Consider the following 24755-nt stretch of genomic DNA (forward strand, 5'->3'; position numbering starts at 1 on the left):
CCCTCCAGGTATGTTTAGTGACGTATGTAATTTATGTAATAACATTCAAGTGACAAATAACTAATTGATGAATAAAATGTGTTAATTCAATTAATGTATTTAGTAACACTCATGAGTTTCATGATTTTATCAGAATACCCATACATGTTAATTACTCATTCACCCCTGAAATTTCATAATGGACTGTTCTAATCCTTGATCTGGGAGAGTCTATATGTGTCTTCAGGGGTGAAAGAGTTACAGACTAGGAAAAAACATTTTTGAAAAATGATTTGACTGTACTAGCTACAATAAACATGCAATAATCAATCATCTTGTCAACATAGTAAAGAAAACACCATGAATCTTGCAATGAATTATTCTCAAACACTTTTAAGGAATGAACTGTTACAAGTGTCATACATTCAACATATAAGGCACACATTCACATAACATAATACAAACACTTCAACACATAAAAGTCTTTATAAATCAATTGTATTTTGGAAACATTAACATATGTAGGATACCATTCATTCTAATTTTAACACAGGAAGTAAAGTACAGGTGGTAATTTCCAAACCAGTCAAAATTTTTATTTAATTTATTTAAGATTTTATAGATTTTCTTTTCTATTTCTGATTGTCTTGAAATTCTTTCCCCATCATAATCATGAACTCATATACAGACCAATCAACAATGTTTAAATGGTCAAATTTTCCTCAAAGAAATGAATTGTTTTCCTTATATCAACAAAACCTGGCCAAACTTTGATCACGATTAATTACTTCATTATGATATATGATAGCTATAGGTAGGACAATTCACAAACAAAACCATAGATACAATTTAGGCACGCGAGGATATGTGAATCTTATCTTATTGGTCAGTATTATCTCCATTTGTCATTCACTTTCGTCTACGTCTATAGAGCGCTGTTGAATACTTCATGTATCCACCTCTGATTCCTCCAACGAACCTTCACCGACCAGACCAGCACCTTTAGGACGTTGGATATCTCCCCCCTCCTCTTACTCTCCTTACGGTATCTTAATTTATGTGCTATAAACTGCCAGGTTCAAATATTGATAAACCATAATATTTTGAGGTGGACAAAGTCAGTGTACCCAAAGAAAAACTACCAACAGAGATATAGTATTGATATATGTGACTCCGAGATATGTAAGTATGTTCTATGCTTAAATATTGTATTACATGATATACATGGTATCGATATTATCTTGAAGTGCAAAATTCTGATGTGAATCTTGCCTTGAGTCACACACTGAATAGAAATATCTGGATCAATACTAAATCTCAATATATACCAGTATAAACTTTTGATACTTCAACTTTATGATCTTCATGCAGTGTTGCGAATGACAATAAATCTGGCTACAGACTTTCACGTATGAGAAGAGGCTTTTTAATACTTTCAGAGAATAATTCTTACAACATATGTACATAGTCTTAACATCTGAAGCAGTACAATATCTACTGTAATTGTTGTAATAGACACCCCAGTCTTAACATCTGAAGCAGTACAATATCTACTGTAATTGTTGTAATAGGCAACCCAGCCTTAACTTCTGAAGCAGTACAATATCAACTGTAATGGTTGTAATAGGTACCATAGTCTTAACTTCTGAAGCAGTAAAATATCTACTGTAATTGTTTTAATAGGCACCCCAGTCTTAACTTCTGAAGCAGTACAATATCTACTGTAAATGTTGTAATAGACACCCCAGTCTTAACTTCTGAAGCAGTACAATATCTACTGTAAATGTGTAATAAGTACCCCAGACTTAACTTCTGAAGCAGTACAATATCTACTGTAATTGTTGTAATAGGCACCCCAGTCTTAACTTCTGAAGCAGTAAAATATCTACTGTAATTGTTGTAATAGGCACCCCAGTCTTAACTTCTGAAGCAGTACAATATCTACTGTAATTGTTGTAATAGACACCCCAGTCTTAACTTCTGAAGCAGTACAATATCTACTGTAATTGTTGTAATAAGTACCCCAGTCTTAACTTCTGAAGCAGTACACAATATCTACTGTAATTGTTGTAATAGGCAACCCAGTCTTAACTTCTGAAGCAGTACAATATCTACTGTAATTGTTGTATAACCCAGTCTTAACTTCTGAAGCAGTACAATATCACTGTAATTGTTGTAATAGCACCCAGTCTTAACTTCTGAAGCAGTACAATATCTACTGTAATTGTTGTAATAGGCACCCCAGTCTTAACTTCTGAAGCAGTACAATATCTACTGTAATTGTTGTAATAGGCAACCCAGTCTTAACTTCTGAAGCAGTACAATATCTACTGTAATTGTTGTAATAAGTACCACAGTCTTAACTTCTGAAGCAGTACAATATCTACTGTAATTGTTGTAATAGGCAACCCAGTCTTAACTTCTGAAGCAGTACAATATCTACTGTAATTGTTGTGATATATAACCCTGTCTTAACTTCTGAAGCAGTACAATATCTACTGTAATGTTGTAATAGGCACCCAGTTAACTTCTTGTTGTCTACTTAATAGGCACCCCAGTCTTAACTTCTGAAGCAGTACAATATCTACTGTAAATGTTGTAATTGGCACCCCAGTCTTAACTTCTGAAGCAGTACAATATCTACTGTAATTGTTGTAATAGGCACCCCAGTCTTAACTTCTGAAGCAGTACAATATCTACTATAATTGTTGTAATTGGCACCCCAGTCTTAACTTCTGAAGCAGTACAATATCTACTGTAATTGTTGTAATAGGCACCCCAGTCTTAACTTCTGAAGCAGTACAATATCTACTGTAAATGTTGTAATAGACACCCCAGTCTTAACTTCTGAAGCAGTACAATATCTACTGTAATTGTTGTAATAGACACCCCAGTCTTAACTTCTGAAGCAGTACAATATCTACTGTAATTGTTGTAATAGGCACTCCAGTATATTTACAGTGCTCTTGGTCTAGCCACTTTATTTTCTTCATAAGGATATGAAATAATATAAATACTCCTGGCCTCTAATTACAAATTTTCCAAACTAGGATATTAAAAATGAACAAACCAAAATGAATTCAAAATTTGAACAATATGACACATCAGGTGACAAAATTGATACCAAACTGCTTAGATGGCAGTTGTGTAATTAAAAGTGCTTTTTTACATATGAATTATTTTAAATTAGGCTCCTAAAACATCGTGATATGGTTGACATGGAAGAAGTTCTCATAATTTAACTTTTGGCCAAGGACTTCTTACGTATCAGATTTCAGTATACAGATCAAACCACATTGCTGACTGGTCTGTTGTGCATTGTGCTGAATTAGCTAGTTTAATCTTCATCAGAAAGATAAAACATTACACCATTACCATCAACCACACTACACAGTCCTCGCATACCAAACTACTGGTTCCCTTGTCCCTAGCAACAGCTCCCTTGTCCATAGCAACAGGATTTTTTAGTTTAAAGGCTAGTTAACAGCCATGGTCATTTAAATTTTTATTTCTTGTTATTTTCACCATCACAAACCCTCAAAAAACATACAATGTGTGGGTATGGATGCTTATATGTGATGGTTCAGATCCATGAAAGCACCAATATACTATTGACATAGCGGTTAATGTCGCATGAAATATCAAACGTTTTGAAAGAACCGCCACAGTAAACGCCATGTTTCAAACTTTCGGGTAATATCGGAAAACCGAGTTGCATCACGTGATCGACATCGGCGGTACGAGTATAGATTGGAACCTCCCGAGCTGTATCATGTGGTCAATATCAGCATTACCCGTACAGATCGGAATAGATTGGACCAGTTCCGATACTTCTGAGCTATTTTAAAAGTGTACAGGCTAAAAATCAATATTTTATTTTTATTGTTTAAAATTTTTGCGAATACAAACTTTAAAAATGTCGGTAAATATCGAAAGTTTAAAACTTAGAGAGGCAGAGAAAAAATATGTAGAACATTTAAATACTTTTTCTATGCCAAAAATACAAAAAGTCACAGACCATACAACTTTATATATGGACCTGCCAGGTTTATTGGTCGAAAAAAAGCGGGAGCAACCAGAGAAAAACCAATGACCATTGGTCAGTATCTGATGGCAACTGACCCCCATGGTATTTGAATTTTGAACTCGCAACCAAGAGATGGAGGGCTTGTAACCATGGTAATATATATATGTCTGTACTGGTGACCATGGTATCAGTACCACCTCCATGAATGTTTACATCAAAAGTTATTAAACATAATGAATTTGTTTGCAAATCTTTTGAATTATAATATTCTTTTAATAATAAATCATCCAGTCATGTAAATATCATAAGTACTATTGAATCGATCTCTGAATATACAGGTCATGTTAAAACTATTAAACCTTTTACCTAGCTATATACTACTGAAAGATGCTCCACCACCGACAGAGCATAAATGATATTCATCAGTTGAACAAAAATTGGTGTTTAATTGTGTATATTTATGCCTAATTAACACAAAAAATAATATAAAATAATTCATTTCACCTTTGGTGTATGTGCAATCAGTACTTCATTCCATATTGGATATATGTAGTGCCATGGAATTTTTTCAGGATACAATTAATTATTTTTCATATTTTAATCTTAAAGTAAAATTAGAAGCTCGAACTTTTCAACATTGGTAATGGTGTAAAGTAAGTAACTTTTGTAACTGAAGAAAAATACTAAAACGTCTGAATCGAAGTGCTCCTGTTTTTGATAGTGAAAAAATACCATTTGTCAGCAGTTGAGCATATCTTTAATATAAATGAACAAGCAGATCCATTAAAAAATTCAAGATATCGATTACCGATGGATGGAAGGAAGAAACAAAATTGAATTAATGATTAAATAAAATGACTTTATATGCTGATTATTGAAAATACAAATGTCTTAATTTTTTACTAGTAATAACAAATGTGCAGGTATGGTTACATGATCAGGTCACATGAATATCTTGTTTGATGTTAAGAACGTTCACGACACTTCTTCATCAGGTAAAGTAAACAGAAGTTGATATATTATGACGTGATCAGGTTACGGATATTATAATCACCTCCTGAATCCTTGAATTATGTGATAATAATGGCTTTTTTTCAGGTGAATCTTTACAATACTACACACTCCCAGGCCCTTCCTTCATCAGCACACACAAATATCTGTCCAATAAATCTGATGTTAGCCAACAACAGGAGCCATCTTACATCACAACATGATCTAGACTCTATATACCCACACAAAATATCACATTTCTTATGACTCCAACCGCTCCAACAATAGCTACACTACTATGTATCATTGTATCTTATCCAACTCTCAAACCCACAGAAAAGTCACCAAGTACAACCCAATATACTATAGTAATTAGTGGCATGACGGAATCTTCATCGTTAAATTCTTAGGTATCATATATCCAATGAACTTAATAATCTCTATACAAAAAGTATCTTTTCTACCTAATCTGGTAATCATAATATGTAATACTTTATGAGATTTTGTATTTGAAGTAAATTATCTGATAATTATCCCCCAAAGCCAAATAATAAAGCAAGGCAACTTCTGATGCACATGTTTCTCAAACTATAAAAAATATCAATTAAACATTAACCAAATGTTTCATTATAATAAAAACGTTTGGTTAATATTTTTGTTAATAAGAAATTTTACCATTATACTGAGCTGATGTCTTCATAGATCTCAGACTACTCTGTACATTTTTGTATCCACATTCTAGTACAGTGTCTGTTAAGGCAATAAGTGCATGCAATACTCTTGGGTGTAAAGTCTGCAGCATGTTATTGGTACTACAGACAAGTTATATACCAACATCTCGGTAAATTTAAGTTGACTTTATGTACATTGTGTAGATTTATTGTTTAACAAGATGTTTCACTGGCATAAAGTCTTAAACTTTAAAATGTATAAATTTATATATAAATAAAGTATTGTTTAGTTACAGGATGTTTATACCATCAAATTATAGTATAAACAAGAATATGTTCAAACTGTGAGCTCGCAAATGTGTAATATACAAAAATAAACAAAAAATTTCTTATATTTACAAATAAGCTTTTTTTTATCTGAATTTTAAAATTGTTAATTAACAATTATGAAAAAATATATAATAAACAACATGTAATTTATATGGCTATTGGTGTAAATTGTAAGATAGGTGTATTTACTATTTATATCTTTTTTGTATCAATGGAAATTTACCAAATAATAGATTACCTGATATTTTGAATTTGTGGATCACTATAGCTATAGAAAGCACAAAAACAATAGATGTTTTTGACTTCTCTCTTGTTTTGATAGGTCAAAGCATCAAAGGAAACAATCTTCTCCGTTGTCATGATACAAATGCGCATGCTCTCAAACCTTTTAACTCAATGTCATCTGGCCAGTGTCTGCATGGTCACCACAATGAAACATTTTAGTTTTTTGTGCTTTCGACAACTTTTCTGACCATTAAAGTTGTTTTTAGCAAACTTGTATTGAAATAGAAATCACTAAATTCAGTGGCTGCTAAATAAAACTTGGTTTGCAAATAAAGTTATAAGTTCAAGTTAACAAAGTTTGATAAATAGGCATAAAATTATCTTATTAATGGTTACTATATGAATCTTTTATCAAATATTATCTTCATGCAGTTATCTTGATTTATTCTAAATAATCAATAAAAGCAAGTCTTTCTAATCAAATTAATTAACCAAATGCATTAATGTATAAATAATACAGAATTTATACAATCTACTTTATTTCATACCAATTAAGAACCAATTATTTCTTAAATTGTCACTAATTCCATGTTTTGCCGATATCAAATACACAGGTTGTAATTGCTGAAATGCATGGTTATACCGTAAAGTTTTGTTAAAGCAATTTGAGTTCCAGGTTTGAACCATAAGTACAGACATTTTCCACATGATCTATATATATATTCTTTCCTTTACACCTGAACATACAACATTGTAATAAATTTATTGTACTTATAAAGGTGATCTAATTCTGTTGCATCAGCTAGGACATATGTGTATACCCATGCAAGTATGCGCCAGGCCTGGATTCAAAGGCATACATTTTGTGAAGCCGATATATCTATATAGAATATATGTACATATCACATTATGATGTCAACTATATATATAGACTGCTCAAAGTGTTGATTGCCAGCTAGGAAGACAAAATTACAAGATTAGTATGTAAATTATTCCTTTGGTGGTTCCACTGATTAAGTTTGAGTCAAATTAACATTTTTTAACTTTTTCATTCTTTCATGGACCAACATTGTCATTATTATGATCATCGAGGCTCAGAACTCTGCACAAAATTAGACTTGCTTTATATATATGTGTGTGTCGTGATAACCTTTCTATGATACTTTCCTTGACAATTCTTTCTTAACCACTATGGCATACTGTACTGATACCAAACATTTTATACACAGCAAAAATATAACAAGTTCATGCATATATAGGTAAATACGACTACAGTAATTAACACGAGAATATGTCGACCCAAAAATTATTCAGTGGAGTTATTGTACATGTGTATATGATGATTTAATTTACATTGTGAATGATACATCATCACATTCGATATAACCAATATCCAAATACGATATCCAGGTGTTTGCTTTTTATTCTTCCGATCTTACAAATGACAGGTAAAAATCATAACAAAATTTTCTATTGTTTACAATCATGTAACATGGATACCGTGCAAGGTTACATTATTTTACTTCCCTTTTCGTATTATTATAAGCTTTCTTACTATAACCCAGGTAAATTGTATTATGAAATAATTATAATGCTCACCTGTCCATGGTTGATGAACCCGTGTCTCTCCGCTATACGATCAACGACAGACCGTCCCCCCGGGACATGGACGGCGATTTTGTTCAGATATTCACCCGAAGCTAGCTGACTAGATGAAATTATGATGATAAATATACAAAATAATATAGACCTAAAGTCACAAAAATACAGAAACTTTAAAATAGGTCTCCGTGACAGTGTTTGTGAATAACGGTTCCTCATGATATTCTGTTTCCTTCCCCGGAAGTTCAACTTTCTTACTTTTTGATTTATCGGCGAAGCTTTACCCGATCACTTCCACTGTAAATATGATACATTTCTTGCTATCTCGTCATTTTGAAGTTCTGACTTCAATCCAATGTTACAATATGGCAAGCAAACACTTATCCACACGTCACACATGGAGAAATTGAAACCCACATCCTCGTACACAAGTTCAGAAGGGAACGCCCTTTGACCTCAGAACAACGCCGTCTGTCGGTACTTCAAAGTCTCATTGACAACTAATGGGATAACTCTTGATGTTTTTGTTAAATCCATTTGTACATGCTTAGCTCGAGGCAAAGCCGAACGTTATATATTCCAATTGAATTAGACTAAAAGTTTATTTTAAATGACTAACAAATTGGCATACGATATTAAAGGCAAGGTTTTAATTACTGTTTAGAATACATGTAGAATCTATATTGCATTAGATTCGTATCGAAGACTCGCATGATGTCAAAAGATTCACAACGTTATTCAAATAATTTCATGAATTTATCGTGTTGGCGTGCACATTCGGTGAAAATTTTAAAGATATTGAACCACGCGTTTTTTTCTGTGTTGACATCAGAACCTGTCAAGTTGAATATATTTTGTATAAATATCTGTTTGTATATATGCAAGGATTTTTAGGTGAGACACTCGTGAGTCCTTGATATATATGAGACAAAGAAGTTTTTCCAACCGTGTGGACAAAAAAAAAAGATTGTCAAATTTTCGAGGCGATCTGCCCCTTTATCAAGACACACAAAACGAACAGGATTACACAATATGATACGAACAGTAATACGGGACAATGAAAGTAACTGTTTGTATCAAGGACGTCTCGCTTAAAGCCTTGGTTTGTGTATAGGACTAATATCAGAAACATTTTATTTATACCACGATAATATATAGTAATTTACATACGTAACGGTAGGTCCGTAATATGATTTAACCAGACCCAATGATGTGTATGTAAATTCGATTTAGCTTTTTAGTTATTTCAGTCAGTGCAGCTATTAATATATTGTACTCTGCAACGTGGTCATAGTAACTATTACATAAGATAGCAAATATTGCATAAGATATTTAGATTATTTACATAGATCTCTGATTATATTAATGGTAATGCATATTAATATTGATAAAAAAGTGGAGACAAACATAATCATTTCCTTGTATAAACATGTCATAATATAATTAGATTTTTTACTTTTTTAAAAATGCTCCACCGCCGACAGAGCATAAATGATGTTAATCATTTGAACAATAATTGGTGTTTAATCGTTTATATATATGCCTAATTAACACAAAAAATAATATAAAATAATTTATTTCGCGTTTGGTGCATGCGCAATCAGTACTTCCTTCCATATAGGATATAGTGTCACGGATTTTTTTCGGGATGCAATTAATTATTTTTAATTATTTTGATTATTAATTATTTTAATTATTAATTATTTTTAACATGAAGTAAAATTATAAGCTCAAACTTTTCAATGGTGTAAAAGTAAGTAACTATTGTAACCGGAGAAAAAAAATACTAAATCGTCTGCTCCTGTTTTTATAGTGGAAAAAATACCATTTGTCAGCGGTGGAGCATCTTTAAACTATCACTCTGTTAGCCACTAAAACTAAAATTCTTCTTTCTGGGCCCAGTTTTACGAACATTCCTTAAATTTAAGAAATTCCTTAAAGGATTTGTGCAGCCATTTTTTTTTTTTTTTTTTATAAAACGTCAGTATAGGATATTGCTTTGGATGAATGAAAAATCAATTCCCACCCAAGGAATCGCCTAACTTTAGCGCTATCGGTTGGTTTTGGTCGTGATTTACGGGTTGTGTCGACTACGGTTCAGAGATAATGATGTCACAGTAGTCCGCGACTACATCAGGTAAGCCTAATACTAAACATTTATACAACACATATACGTGCACGTTAGATCTACAATTTGAGTTTTTCGAGTAAATGGTTATTCTAGCTTTATGATATAGATATTTTCAGTTTCAAAACGTTCCATTTACACCATTTCAAACATTCAAACAATCATATATCTAACTTTAGATTAGATAATCAGTCCAATTTGTTAGCGATATCAAAATGATGTTCGGATCAGTCTGGACTGAGGTTTAGATACGGCCCATATTATGTAAATTTCTGTGTAATGAAAAAACAGCATAATTTAACTCTATTTTTTTACGAGCAAAATCACAAAAATAAGCATGAATATATCTAGAATGCGTGTTTTTATTTCAAACTTCTGATGAAAACACGGCACAGTTTTGAGTAAAAATAAAATGTGGACGGTTATCAGTTATGTGATATTGGAGTAATAGTACCGATCTTATACCGAAAATAATATGTATATCTATATTGTTGCCTTTGAAACTTTATCCATAATGTTTACTAAAAAGCAGAAATACATCAATGATATTTCTGATATATGTTTTTAAATTGCAGTATAAATATAGATTTAAATTCACTATTTCAAAATTATACTAAATCCTTAAAATAGTCTATTCATTGTCGATCCTTTTGTATATCATACCGAGATTTAAATAGTGTGATATATGAACATACTTAGTGATATTTAAATAAGTATATTTAGTGTGGTAATGCTGTAGCCCTTCTTGTATGACTATACATGTAGAATCGAAACGGTGAAAATACATGCTTAGAATTTTTGCTAATACATGTACCTTTGAAATTACGGAAGATTGCTATATGCCACGATTTCGTTATTACAGTACTTGTCTGGAATAATTTTTAAGGTTCTTTATTTGAAATAGTTCTTAGAACTATTTTTGTTCTGAATAAGTCAACTTCCATTAACGTTTTACCTGTGTACGACATATATATATGTGTAAAATATATTACTAGGTATGATCAGGTATATTTTATATCCATTTGCTTTTACATCCTCATTTTAAAAATGGAGGTGATAATAAAAAAAAAACACCTAGAGCATAGATGTACGGGGTTTCCATAATTCAAATCACAATCCAATTAACGGATGTCCCAACCTGATTGACAGTAAGACAATACCAAATACCCGATATAGTCCACCGAATAGCAAATTGCCTGCGGCCAGGTAATTACAGGTGTATTCGATGAAAGGTGTTGTGTACAGGTAATCCACATCCATGTCCAGGTATTACATAACCATCAAACTAAAAGCATGGCTAATAATATATTTATATCGGTGTATCTATTCGTATTATCGATTAAAAATTAAAATCGACCGCACTGTCTAAAAAAAATTGTTTTGCTTAATATCTCAATATTTTGAAAGTCAATATAAACTGAAATTATCATTTTTGACAGTTTTGATTTATAAGACTAAAAAATTTTTCTCAGAGTAACAACATTTGCTACCCCTTTCCCTTAATTTTGAGCAACAAAATACACCATTTTTGCCAAATTTAACCCTTTATAGAAAAAGTTCTGGTATTAAAATATTGTTAATATTTTGCATATCAATAGGCAAGGGGTTGTTCTTTCTAAATTAACGAACCTAGTAAAGATTTACTGCAAATATTAGCTCGATACAGTCAGTAAAAATTGGTAAAACTGTGGCTCTACTCAAAGCGAAAAAAAGGCATTATATCTAAATGGCCGCCAAATGGCCTATTTCTTTAATTCCCTGTATAAAAAATCTGCTTAAAATACAAATGTATTTTTTTGACGAAATTTGCATCAGGCAAATTGCTTCAGATATTTGACATATCGCGGGAAATTAAAAGTGTAACTGGATTATCGCCCTTACAGGATAACTCTTCTAAGTTGTCGTCTGTTTCAAGATGGCGGCTCCGGCAAGGACACTGATTGTAAGGAGATGTATTTCTTGTGTTTTTGTAGTTCTTTTTGCTCCAAGTGATAAATTTATATTTCTTTTGACTTTGTGCATGTATTCCCGATAGAGAGAAAATAACATTTAATGCCACGCGTATTTACATTGAGCAATCGACAGAGCTTTGACATGTCTCGAGTCACAAGTTCCATCACTGTCCATCTGTTCGTTACCACCTGTCGACATTTACCAGGGTCCTTCTAATTGCAATCAGTGTTTTTTTTTTATATTTTTCCATAATTAGGTGGCTGACTGTACCTGTATACTACCTGGTAGTTCTAGGTCTATGCATATCGCACTCTCTTGTAAAGTCTGTTATTTACCTGTGTCGTCAGTGATCGTTGTGTTGTCTCGTGGTCCGGTTATATCAGGCTCGGTTATATAGACGTTAGCCTCACCAGAAACATATATACATAGAGATTGGCAACTCCGCCATTTTTACGATACGCAGATGTACCTTTCTATGTGCTTAGGGTTTTTTAGATAAACTTTTAGATAGTTAAATACAGCAGAATAACTTTGATATGTTATAAAAGTTCAGTAATTTTCAGATGGTTTGAATACGATTTTGGATAGAAAAAATATATTTTAACTTATTTATTAATAAAACAAAATGCACTTCCGGTTTTGAAAGTCTGATTTTTGAAAAAAACTAGTAAAATTGCTGATTTTCATGCTTTCAAAAATCATATTAAATAACATCAATCGGGAAATCTGGTCACATCAAACCATGATATAATGTTTAAACTTTGTATTTATGCAAAAATATCATGTTTAAAAGAATACACTTAAAAGTAGTTAGCCAAGGGAAAATGCTTATAAACCGGAGGTCCTGCTGCCTGTCAACTATGACAAAGAAGGAGTTTCTAATCTCTATGTATATATGTTTCTGGCCTCACTAATCAATCAAATAATCAGTCAGTTATTTACTTGTTTAATTGGAAGACCTTAAGCAGTCACAGATACGGAAGGAGCAATTTTAATTTCGAAAAGTCCCAAAGTCCATGAAAATACAAACTGATTGAATTATTTTTTCCGGTATGATAATACAGTATTTCTATATTGAATTTAATGGTTTTGGAAATTTCAAATTCAAATTTGAACTTATCTATTATATTTTTTAATAAATACATGATATATATATATGTGTAATTAAAAAATCACATTGATCAGTAATAGGTCTTCTACTAAGGCCAAAAAAATGTCTGTTTAGGCAGAAACATATATACAAATATGTATATATGTTTCTGGTTAAGGGTTACCTGACTGACCCTAATTTTTTTCCCCACTTTTCTACGAAAAAAATATTTAAAAGTGAGGCTTTTGATCTCAGACTCCGATTCCGGCCATCATTTTAGAGTGAAAAACACTTTAAAAAAAAAAAAGGAAAAAAAATATCCTGCCGACCAACCAACCCTATTTTTTTTGCCAATGTAACCCTAAACAAACATATTTTTTTGACCTAATTATTATGTAAGGGCAAATTTTTCATTGCATGCATAATATATGTTTCTAATGCAGAATATATAGCTACATAAGAAATAAATGAAATTAGATTTATTTTAATTAAAACTTTTTAAATATCTTTAAAATCCTAAAGTATTGGTAGTCAGTTAACTTAATTATGCTTTTGTTTTTATAGAGTGCTGTAAGACCTCATATACCATCAATAAAGTTTCGTTATGGAGCAACAACAGGAATCGCTGGTAAGAATATTTATTAATTATAAAATAAAGGACATGAATACATACTAAATGTTAATATTTTGTTAGATGTAGACTAAATATATGCTCTTTAGAGCAAGGATGCATAAATCATTCCAGTCTAGCCAACCTTCTAAGTGAACACCATTGCAGTCTAGCCAACTTTCCTATTTAGGCTTGGTCACACCTGAGTGACCACCAGGTTAGTTCCAGGTAATAAGTGTTCACTTATCAGAATATCTGGTAAGTTTTGAATCTGAAGTTCACACTTCTACTATGGCCAATGCACAGATACAGATTGATTTTCTTGATAATGGAAGACTCAAAGAGGGGGCCATTATCTTCTGAATGCTGGATACAAATTTTCCATAAAAACCAGAAAAGCGAATCGAGTGTATTGGATATACATATGCTATCATAATATAAACCTAATTTCATTTCTGTGATCAACTTTTGGTAGAATTTTATAGTTTTAGATGAGAATAATATTTGTCTTATCAATTATAAAATTGATATTTTCTTACTTAAATTGCATTTATAATATCATTTCTGTAATCATTTCTATTTATGTAGCATTAACATATTCTTAATCAAACTGTGATTATTACAACATGTTTGTGAATATTTTTGATAATATAATAATAAATAAATAGAAAATAATAAATAATGATAAATAAATAATGATAAATAAATATTTTATTAACGATGATGTTATGATTTTTTTTCTGATGTCTACCTGTAAATTATCTGTGCTGTCAGTGTTGTGATAGTAGAACTTGTGTTATTTTAGTAAAACACACCAATTCCAACCTGGCCAACCTTTTACCCTACCTGTTTAACACATAAAATCCCAAAAGTTGGCTAGACAGGAAGACACCATAATTTTATGTGTATTAAAGACCTGCAAATGGTTAAAACAAATAATACTTAAAAGCCTGAATTAACTGTATATAAAGCATACACTTGAGTTGAAGAATTTTCATTAATATAACTTAGTGAAATTGTGGAATTTAGACAATATAAATTTAAGCAGGATATATAGCAGCATGATTTGCACAGCTGATATAATGAATCTAATCGTAAATCTTTTATATAAATTCATCTGTATATCTGGTTAAAAAAGCAATTTTACAAAATCATTTTTAATATGCTAAATACTATTTACATGTACTTAATATTTAATTATGTATGACAACTACAAGGTATCATCTCTGTTTTGATATCTTTAATATCTTGATTATTTTCTTTTAGATGCACTAATACAACCCAAAGAGACAACCATAGTGACTCCCCCTTCCACAGCTGTACCATCTGGGAAACCGATTGGAAGTACAGCGAGAGGCTCGGGTATAGAATTTAAGGACCTTCCTAGCCGCTACCAAAGGAAACCAATGACAGAGGAGGAAATGGATTTCATACAGGTATTGCTTAGATGACAAATTATAATGGTAGATTAGAGATTAGGATTATACACATTTAAAAATTGATAAAATTTGGGGAAATTTCTAATTTATTTAGTGAAGTTTTCTGTATTTACATAAACTGGACATTAGTTGTTCACAAAATTGCACAAATTACACAAATATTTAGCCTCTTCTAAATCAATGACTTGAGCAGTCCATCATGAAATTTTCAGGGGTTGAAAGAATTAAAGTATATACCATCTGGTTCAGTAATTTGAAACTCACATGTAGTTTGGTGGTTTTTCTCATGGAACTACACATATCTTTAATTTTTCCTTATTTAAAACCTTGTGCCTCCTAATTAGGTTGTGTATCCTTAGGTTCATTTATGAAACATCATGATATATTGAAATATCACTACCAATCAACTTAAATTATTTGACTGTTACAGAGAGGCGGGCCTGCGTAGTGAAGTACAACAATAATGATATGAAGTCATGGAGAAAATGAACGAGAGACAAATGTATGAATGGAGGATACCTTAGGACTCAAATGTGTTGTTTTTAAAAAGAGTATATCTGTTATAATTGTTAATGATATGAGTTAATTGGTACAATTTAGTTTGACTTGATAGCGATGGACTGTTTCGTTCGCAGTGGCACTGTAAAACTACAGGAGTGATAATTAAGACTAAAAATAATAATAATCAAATATGTGAATACTGCGGTGCCTTTCAGGTATGTACACTGCATGTACACTGTGAGTGATTTTGTACAGTGTTGACAATGTAAATAAACTCATAATTAAATATTATGTTATATTGTTTTATTTCGGACATAAATTGATTTCTTTAGTCAAATGGGTTCGTGAATTTGTTATGCCAAAGAACCTTTTGGGATTGAAGACTCCTGAAGTAATCTTTGTTCGAGAATGCTCTTGCAATACAAGCAATATAAAGTGTAGAAAAGTACTTTCTTTTTCTCTGTATAAACTACTACAAGGAAACTTGGTACCAAAGAACTATTAACTTAAGTCTACATCTTTCTGGTCCAAGGGAGTTGAGGACAAAACAGTACTAGTAAATTTAAGGTTAACACAATAATCTTATCCCATCTTGATCTACGAGAGTTGTCTCCCTTTGTATACACTCTGTCACTCAGTACCGATGGCATGTGAACGAAGGGAAGTAACTCTGGTAGACCAATATGATATTGTCCTAACATGACGACATCAAGGGACAGACAACTTTTATTAGTTTCTATTTGAAAATTCACATTCCATTGGAAAGGGGCAATCCATGAATTAATACATGTAGGGTGTGCTCGAACATTTCTAGAATGACATAAAGTAATCACTTATCAAGCTTAGACTAATTTTTCTCCATTGGCAACGTTCAAAATTAATGCCTGGCAGTCTGCCCATTATCCATGACTGGCATTTTTATAGTCGGGCAGACAATTTTTATCATATATCTGGTCTTTTGACAGGCAACTTTTGGTCCAGGTAGAAGATATACAAAATAACAAGAGATCCCAGAGGGATCTTGGCACCCCCAAAGAATGATCTATGTCTGACAATGGAAAGATGGATCTTTTCTCTAATTTTCAATAGTTTTCAAACATACTACATGTAAAGCTTGAGACAGATCGCTTCAGTACTTTCTGAGAAATAGCAGTAACAAACTTCAACTATCAAATTCAAGATGGCTCCTTGGCGACCATCTTGTCGATCAATCGCTCCCTTATCGCAATATGCACAACTAGGGCCATTGGGGAACCTACATGTGAAATTTGAGACAGATCCCTTCAGTACTTTCTGAGAAAAAGCGATAACAAACTTTAACTATCAAAATCCAGGATGGCTGCCTGGCGGCTATCTTGTGGATCGATTGGTCCAAAATCGCAACATGCACAATTAGGGCCCTAGGGAATCCTACATACGGTATGAAATTTGAGAAAGATTCCTTCAGCACATTCGGAGAAATAGCGATAACAATCTTTAAATATAAAAATCCAAGATGGCTGCCTGGTGGCAATATTGTAGACCGATTGGTCCCAAAATGCAATATGCACAACGAGTTCCTAGGGGAACCTACATATGAATTTTGAGACAGATCTCTTCAGTACTTTCTGAGAAATAGTGATAAACAAAACTTTAACTATCAAAGTCCAAGATGGCTGCCTGGTGGCCATCTTATTGACTGATTGGTCCCAAAATGCAATATGCACAACTAGAGCCCTAGGGGAACCCACGTATGAATTTTGAGACGGATCCTTTCCGTACTTTCTGAGAAATAGCGATGACAAACTGTAACTATGAAAAATCCAAGATGGCTGCCTGCAGCCATCTGGTTGACCGATCGGTCCAAAAATGAAATATGCACAACTAGGGCCCTAGGGGAACATAAATTTGAGACAGATCCCTTCAGCCCTTTCTGAGAAATAGCGGTAACAAGAAATGTTAACAGATGGAAGGATGGAAGGACAGACAACGGACCATGGACAAAAAGCGATTTGAATAACCCACCATCTGATGATGGTGGACTTAAAATGGGGGAATTGTAGTAAGGTCAAAGATCAAACTGCACAAAACAAATTTTTGTAATATTCTGGTTTTGAATTGTAACTTCATAAAGACCAGTAACTTTTAGTCCGGACCAGTAACTTTTAGGGTCTGCCAGTCCTTAGGACCAGCACGGAAAAATGCTAGGGATCACTGTCCATTGGAAACGGGATTGATGTCTTACAGACAATCAAGTTAAATCAAGATACTGTGAAATCATTAATTTTCATGGGGGTTTAATTTTCGTGGATTTCGTTTTTTGACCAAATTCAACGAATTTACATCCCCACGAAAATATATATAGTTGGAAAATATTGTTCAAACAAAGATAGTTTTCAGAATTTCATAGACTGCATCTACATGTACCAACAAATAATTGATTGAGTATATCATGACTCTATTAATGTGACACGATAATTGTTTGTTGGACACATCTGTAAAAACACTGGCTACCGACTCTAGATTGTGATTGTAACTGTGTTGTGTGGTAGAGCTTAGTTCCGCTTGAGCGATCAAACAGTACAGGTGACAGTGTCGACTGTGTGTTTTAACGGTAATGTCTAAGGTCTTCTCCACGAATTTAAGTGCCAACGAAATTGTAAAATTTTAGAATCCACAAAAATTGAGCCCAACGAAAATAAATGATTTCACAGTATATAGACTGCATGTAAACTGAGAACAAAAACATTCAACAGTTTAAAAGAAAGGGAGAGCTTTCTCCCACTTTAATGATGAAAGCAACTAACAATACTACAGACATTCTCAATACAATATGGATACACATCAATTTAAAATTTGTGTTGTATTTCATGCATAAAGGAGCACGATTACATGTTGATAACAAGCATAAAGGCTCCAGTGATTTTGTCAATTTAATAAATAGAAGACAACAATTGTGGACAGTCACAGAAAAACAGCAATGACCATGATATGCAATTCTGCATAAAAGACAGCAATTTTATGGCTCACAGTTGCAAGCTGTCTTTTACAACAGACTAAAGTAACCATTCTGTTTCACACAAGGGAGATAACTCTATGCAAGGGAGATTATTCATGTTATTTAAAGGGCGACAAACCTTCACTATCTCCTGCAAAACATCAACATCTTGTAACATTCTGTATAAATGAAGACAAAACATTTTAAAGTCTGACTTATCTACTTTTCTGCTCTATTACAAAAAATAAATTTCAACTTGCATAAAAATATAAATTATCTGGGATTACTTTCTGGAAACGCATTTGTAGTTCATCATAATATTTAATAGTCACAAATTGCTCTCAATGACAGATCTGATTCTTAAATTACTCTTTCATGTCTGGAATTTCAAGAAAATAAAAAATACATAACAGAATTACTGACATACCAACTATATAATTGGTAGTAAAAGTACAACACATATAGAGACTAAACCTACAAAATATAAAATAACAGTTCCACCATATGTTTCAATTTTAAATGAGAAAGTGCACTCTTGAGTGACTCAATGTCATACCATACGAAGGAACTACATTTATGTTTAATTGGCACATTATATATAGTTAGAACAAAGTTGCCTGACATGGTAATCAATAATAAATAAGTTTAACTAACATCAATATTTATTAGTATTATGCCGTCTCCTTTCTGCCTCTGGTATTTCTTATTCACACATTTAAGTGTAACATATATTAATCATTACTGCATGCTATCACCAGAATTGCGACCTTATGCCTTCTTCTCCCTTGTTATCGACCATTCCCGATTCATCTGGTCCAAAATTCTTGTCCTTTTACATGAAATGTAGCAAAACTCACAACAATAGAGTAAGCAGTGATACATCCTGTAGGTGTGTATTGTTTATTTTAGGAAAATTGAGTCTTCCTAATAAAAGGTGTGTCTTCTATGTATAGTGAAAACTGCCCTAGTGACCACCTCAGTTTAAAGACCATCTCATTAATAAGACCACTTTTTAGGGTACAAACTGACCAATTTCAACACAATTTGACCTATGTATTACCAATAAAACCATTTGGTTATAATCCCCCCCCCTTTCGGGGGTTTTTATAGACAGATTTAACTGTAACAATTATAAATAAAATTGGAAATTTAACAAATACAGCATGCAACCATATAACATCTGTAGTAGTTATTGATGCAATATGATTTCATATTCTAATACAGGATGTACATAAACTGGATCAATGCAAGCAATGCAAGTTTTAATGCAAGCTAAAAGTAGTCTATAGGTATATGTATGAAGTCACTCTAACAAGGGGCCAGCTACAGAGAAGATTTCTGCGGCTAATATTCACCAAGGTTACAAGACCATAGCTAGTATATATAGTAATGAAGAAACACAGTGGTTCAAAATAGAAATAAGAATCGGCATACATGTTTGTAAATTTTATAATAGGTTAACAAACTTCAATCTATCTATAAACAAGTTATAATATGGCACAATTAGGTCAGCACAAAGATAGATTTTACACACCATATTCGACCCAATAAGTGCATCTGTCCCTATAAGCAAACATCCCACACTTTGAGGCCTCATTTTGACTAAAATGTAGACTAAATCCATGAAGACTTTTTTTTTTTATTTCTTTTCTTAATTAATTAGGGCCTTTACTGTGCAATAATTTTGTGAAATGTTAGCCCAAATTTAGTTGTTTTAAGCACCATTTCATTTTTCATTTTTTTAACCACCCTGGGCACTTACTGAGTTGAATATGGTATCATAAGCACCACGTATACCTCACTATAAAAACTTAGGTCCCCTGACAGAAAATATGTTATAAAATTTATCTGGCCCCTTAAATGTTCAATGCAAGATGTACACAAATTTTAAAAGCTGGATAGTACTAGTTTAAAACAGTACTCTTGCGTTCCATTTGCAGATTCGTAACAGCTGTACTAAAATGATACAACACCGCCAAATGGAATGTGTTTGATTTTTTCCATGATGGCGGCACCCATATGAAAGATACCCTTCCAATATAAAAGCCAAGTATTTTTGGCGTTAACAATAAAATGGATATAAAGGTAAAACATCAATAGTTTCGGAATACATTCCAATAAATAATCCATGTAGTTTTATAGTATTAATCCATGTAGTTTTATAGTATATAAATACTCTCTATATTGTTATCAACAAAGAAAACATTCCGATCACAAATGAAAATTCTCGGGTCTGCCATCATGGATCCAAGTGGGATGCTTCTGAAAATGAACCACTTGTACTGGTATGGCATGTTCCATTTGAGATACAACAGATCCGTAATGATACAACTGGTACGAATCTGCAAATGGAACACATGGTATATGTCTGAAGACTATGTGAAAACCATAGACCTTAAATCTGTATTTTTAGGAGCAAAATTAGCAAGCCAAGACATCATAGCACTTTAGCATTATGATACAAAAAAAACAACATTTGGTAATTGCTGCACACAAATTAGCACTAAAAGTTTGCTCTGTAATTACAATGCTACATTCACCGAACACAAGAAATAATAACTGTACATGTCATTTATAAAAATTCTACTTAACTCATTCCCCCCTGATCATCCATAATGAATCGCTCCAATCAGTATATAGGCCTAGTCCAAATGTGTCTTCAGGGGTGAGTAAGTTAAAGGTAAAGAGTACCACTTGAAAATCAAGAAGCCCTCCATCAGTTTTTAAGTCTACTACAGGTACTTTATACATATACCAGTGTTTCAGACTGATTTAGGATATTTTATACATGACATTTTGGGGTTTTTTTCCCCACAAAATTTTGTTAAGACGATTAGAATGATTAAGGATTTTCAAAACCTTTAGGACATGTTTTGCGAGAGTACTGGCAAAATGGCTTAGTAAGCCCCAATCTGAATCACTGATCATATATACTATATATTTCTGAAGTGTCTTTCGCACTCAAGGCAATTCACTCAAATGTAGAACTAAAATTCTGTCAACCTGTCATTGCACATGCACATGTTTAAAAAATTGTCTGATAGACTTTCAGCTATTTATTGTTAATGATATGTATATAGAGAGACAAAACATCTGGATAATCGCATCTTTTACAGTATTCCCTTTTTGCATATTAGAGCTACCTCCCTTGCAAGTCAGCATCCATCGTGACGTAATTATTTAATTTTAAAGGAGAAAATATCTAAATCACATTGTTTTCTCTGAAAAGTATGACGATACGCTCGCAAACACATGATATCACAATCAATACCTACCCACAAGGGCAGATAACTCTGTAATATGCAAATACAGAATAGAATCGGAATGAAAATTTTTGTGAAAATTTTACTTGTACAATTGTACAAATACTTTAAAATTTGAATAGTAGCACTTGTAATTTATCTTTAAAACAGCTGGCGGCATGAGTACTCTTTACCTTTAATACATTTTATGAGAATGTTTTTTTCTTCACACAGCATGAGTAATAAATAATGTAAAAAAATTTACAAATGATGGTAATGTTGGTTACTAACAGATTTTTGGTAACACAATAAACTATATACAGAACACCATCGTCGAAGACCCACGGTTGATTGTACAACGTTACGCTAAACTAATCACAAACAAGCATGGGTCCCCGACGATGAGACTAAGCCGGAAGACATTTCTAAAGGTTCCAAAAGAATATGGATGTAACGATACCATTCATATTTTTATGAATTTTTCGTGAACTACTAAACAAAGAGTAAAAATAAATTTACAAGAACTGCATGACTCAACATTCTACTTATGATAATATATAAAATGCCCAATTAAATAAATACAAGAAAAGTATATAAAAAGATCTTGTCACTAACCACAAACAACAAGTTGATCTCCACTTGAAAAACGACTATCTGTTAGTTTAGGAAATTAAAAAAAATCACTTTAAGTTTCACATTCAAAATTGGTGATTTAAATGAAAAACTTGTAATTTTTCTTTGATCTTATGGAAATGAGCTTTTAGGTAAAAGCTTTCTTGCATTCAGTTAAAGGTCACAATATAGATAAGGTCACAATTATAAATTAGAAGGGGGCAAGAGAATGTTGTATTTGAGATCTTTGACGAACTTAAAGACACGTTAGCTTTTGATTCAGATGGATCACAGGTACATGTACCTGGCTCATTTTTGATATGAGATACATTATGTATTACAAGATGTCATTTAAAAAAAAAAAAAAAAACCAAGCCAGGTACCTGTGGATGGATGGAGAATCCGGTACTCATATACATAAGACAATGAATGACCAGTAATTCAAACTGTCACCCACATTGTAAACCAAAATTCTTTTGTAGCTACTTGGTTTCGCAAAATTTCATTTCAAGAAATTTATTTTCCTTAAAATATAGCAGATTTTTAAAAAAAATGGATGGAAATTCCTATTAATACAAAGGACAAAGGTAAGTGATGTTTATATTAAATTAGCAGAGATAAACTTTGGTGAATTTACTTGGATCACAAAATTTGCGAAGGTAAATCGCAGCTGAAAGAAAGGTGGTTTACAATTTTTAGTTGCTAGATGGTAGGAGTTATAAAATACATCAAGGTCACAACACCAAAAAATGCTGAACAATAAATACTGAAGTAATGTAGTTCACAGAAAACACCTTAAATAAATATACATTATATACACTGCAATGCCGGGAAGATGTACATGTACAGACTGAGACTTAGAGAGTGAAGACAATCTGATGTATATATTCGTTCAAAAGTTTGAAAACAATATTGAACCATAATAAAAGTTTTTGATAAAAATATTTAGCTAAATATTGTTTGATAGACTTAAATGACAAAGTAACAACGATCAAGTTAATTATTAAATAAAGATGTACACTTTCACCAATCCTCCTTAACTGAATGCATAGGAAAGCATTAAAAAAGTAATAAGTAAAAAAAAAAAAATTCTATAATGCTTTCCTATGATGAAATTTAAGTTAAAAGTTTAAATTAATGAAAATGGACCCAGGCCTGGTTTCCAAATTATAATTACTATAAAGGAAATTCTACATGTCAAATAATTGTGTTTCTGTCGTACATTCCACTAGAGATAGCACTTATCATGGTATGTGTAAAATTACGTAAAATAAAACTTATCTTAATTTGTTAATCAAATTATTGAACAAGGCTAACAGTATATATGTATGTTAAAATTATTCAAAGCAATTGCTAAAATCATCAAGTCTTCTGGTAGAGTCAACTGAGCAAAGAACATGCATCTGCATATTATATATGTCACACGTGCACACAGTGTAGTATATATACATGTATACAGTCCTAATTGTACTGTTAATACAGTAAATTTGTTCATTAAAATTTTCATTTGCTTTTAAACAATTTTTTTTATCTAAAATTCATATTTTTTCTCAAAAAAGTTTTGAAATTAATTTTCAACCTTCATTAATTAATTTTCATTAATTGACACCAAGGAATCAAATACATTTGTATACTAAAGAGTAGAAATTAAGAATATGCCCTATTGAATTATGTATGCATTTACAATCCATCAGCAGTGGTAGAAATAAAGTTAAAGATACTCCACCGCCGACAGAGCATAAATAATACCAATCATTTGAATAATAATTGGTGTTTAATCGTGTACATATATGTCTAATTAACACAAAAATTGGTTTAAAAAAAATTGGCATATGGAAGCAATTAATTTTTATAATATTTTCAAAAGTAGAAGCTCAAGTTTTTCTGTGGTAATTGTAAAGTAAGCTTTTGTAACTGAATTTCGCTGCTCCGTTTTTGTGCATTTGCAGCATCTCCATCAAATGTGTTTTTTCACTATCAAAAACAGAGCAGACTATTTAATATTTTATCTTTGTTACAAAAGTTACTTACTTTACACCATTATCATTGAAAAGTTTAGCTTCTATTACTTCTTTAAAAATATGAAAATAATTTTCATCCTGAAAACAAGAGATCCGAGGGATCTTGGCGAAGAATGATCTATGTCTGAAAGTAGAAGCTTTTCAAGTTTTTACGATTGTGAGACAGATCGCTTCAGTACTTTCTGAGAAATGTCCAAGAAAGTAAAGTCCCAAATCGAAATTTTGGTAACTATATATGAATAGAAATAGTGATACTTAACTATCGTCCTGCCTGGCGGCCATTTTGTTGACCGATTTTATGAGCCCTAGGAGAAATATGAGAAAGAAACTTGTGAGAAATACGATAACCACTTTTGTC

At 32.2% G+C, this 24755-nt stretch overlaps 2 protein-coding genes across 3 annotated transcripts in view; one reads left to right on the plus strand and one right to left on the minus strand.

Moving 5' to 3' along the window:
• The window catches only part of LOC138333145 (furin-like protease kpc-1), a 67880-nt gene extending 59605 nt beyond the window's left edge, over positions 1-8275 (minus strand). For both annotated transcript variants that reach the window (XM_069281313.1, XM_069281312.1), the window contains exon 1: positions 7822-8275. In XM_069281313.1, coding sequence (XP_069137414.1) covers positions 7822-8043 — 222 coding nt within the window. In that variant the 5' untranslated portion in view covers positions 8044-8275. The remainder of the gene's footprint in view (positions 1-7821) is intronic.
• A 3561-nt stretch (positions 8276-11836) lies between these two features.
• LOC138332739 (alpha-ketoglutarate dehydrogenase component 4-like) lies at positions 11837-15831 on the plus strand. The gene is made up of 4 exons (XM_069280714.1): positions 11837-11894; positions 13560-13623; positions 14872-15041; positions 15475-15831. The coding sequence occupies exons 1-4, from the start codon at positions 11868-11870 to the stop codon at positions 15490-15492; spliced, it is 279 nt and encodes a 92-aa protein (XP_069136815.1). The 5' UTR covers positions 11837-11867; the 3' UTR covers positions 15493-15831.
• The last annotated feature ends 8924 nt before the right edge of the window (positions 15832-24755 follow it).

The sequence above is a fragment of the Argopecten irradians genome, chromosome 10, assembly GCF_041381155.1.
Source record: "Argopecten irradians isolate NY chromosome 10, Ai_NY, whole genome shotgun sequence".
NCBI classification, from domain to species: Eukaryota; Metazoa; Mollusca; class Bivalvia; order Pectinida; family Pectinidae; genus Argopecten; species Argopecten irradians.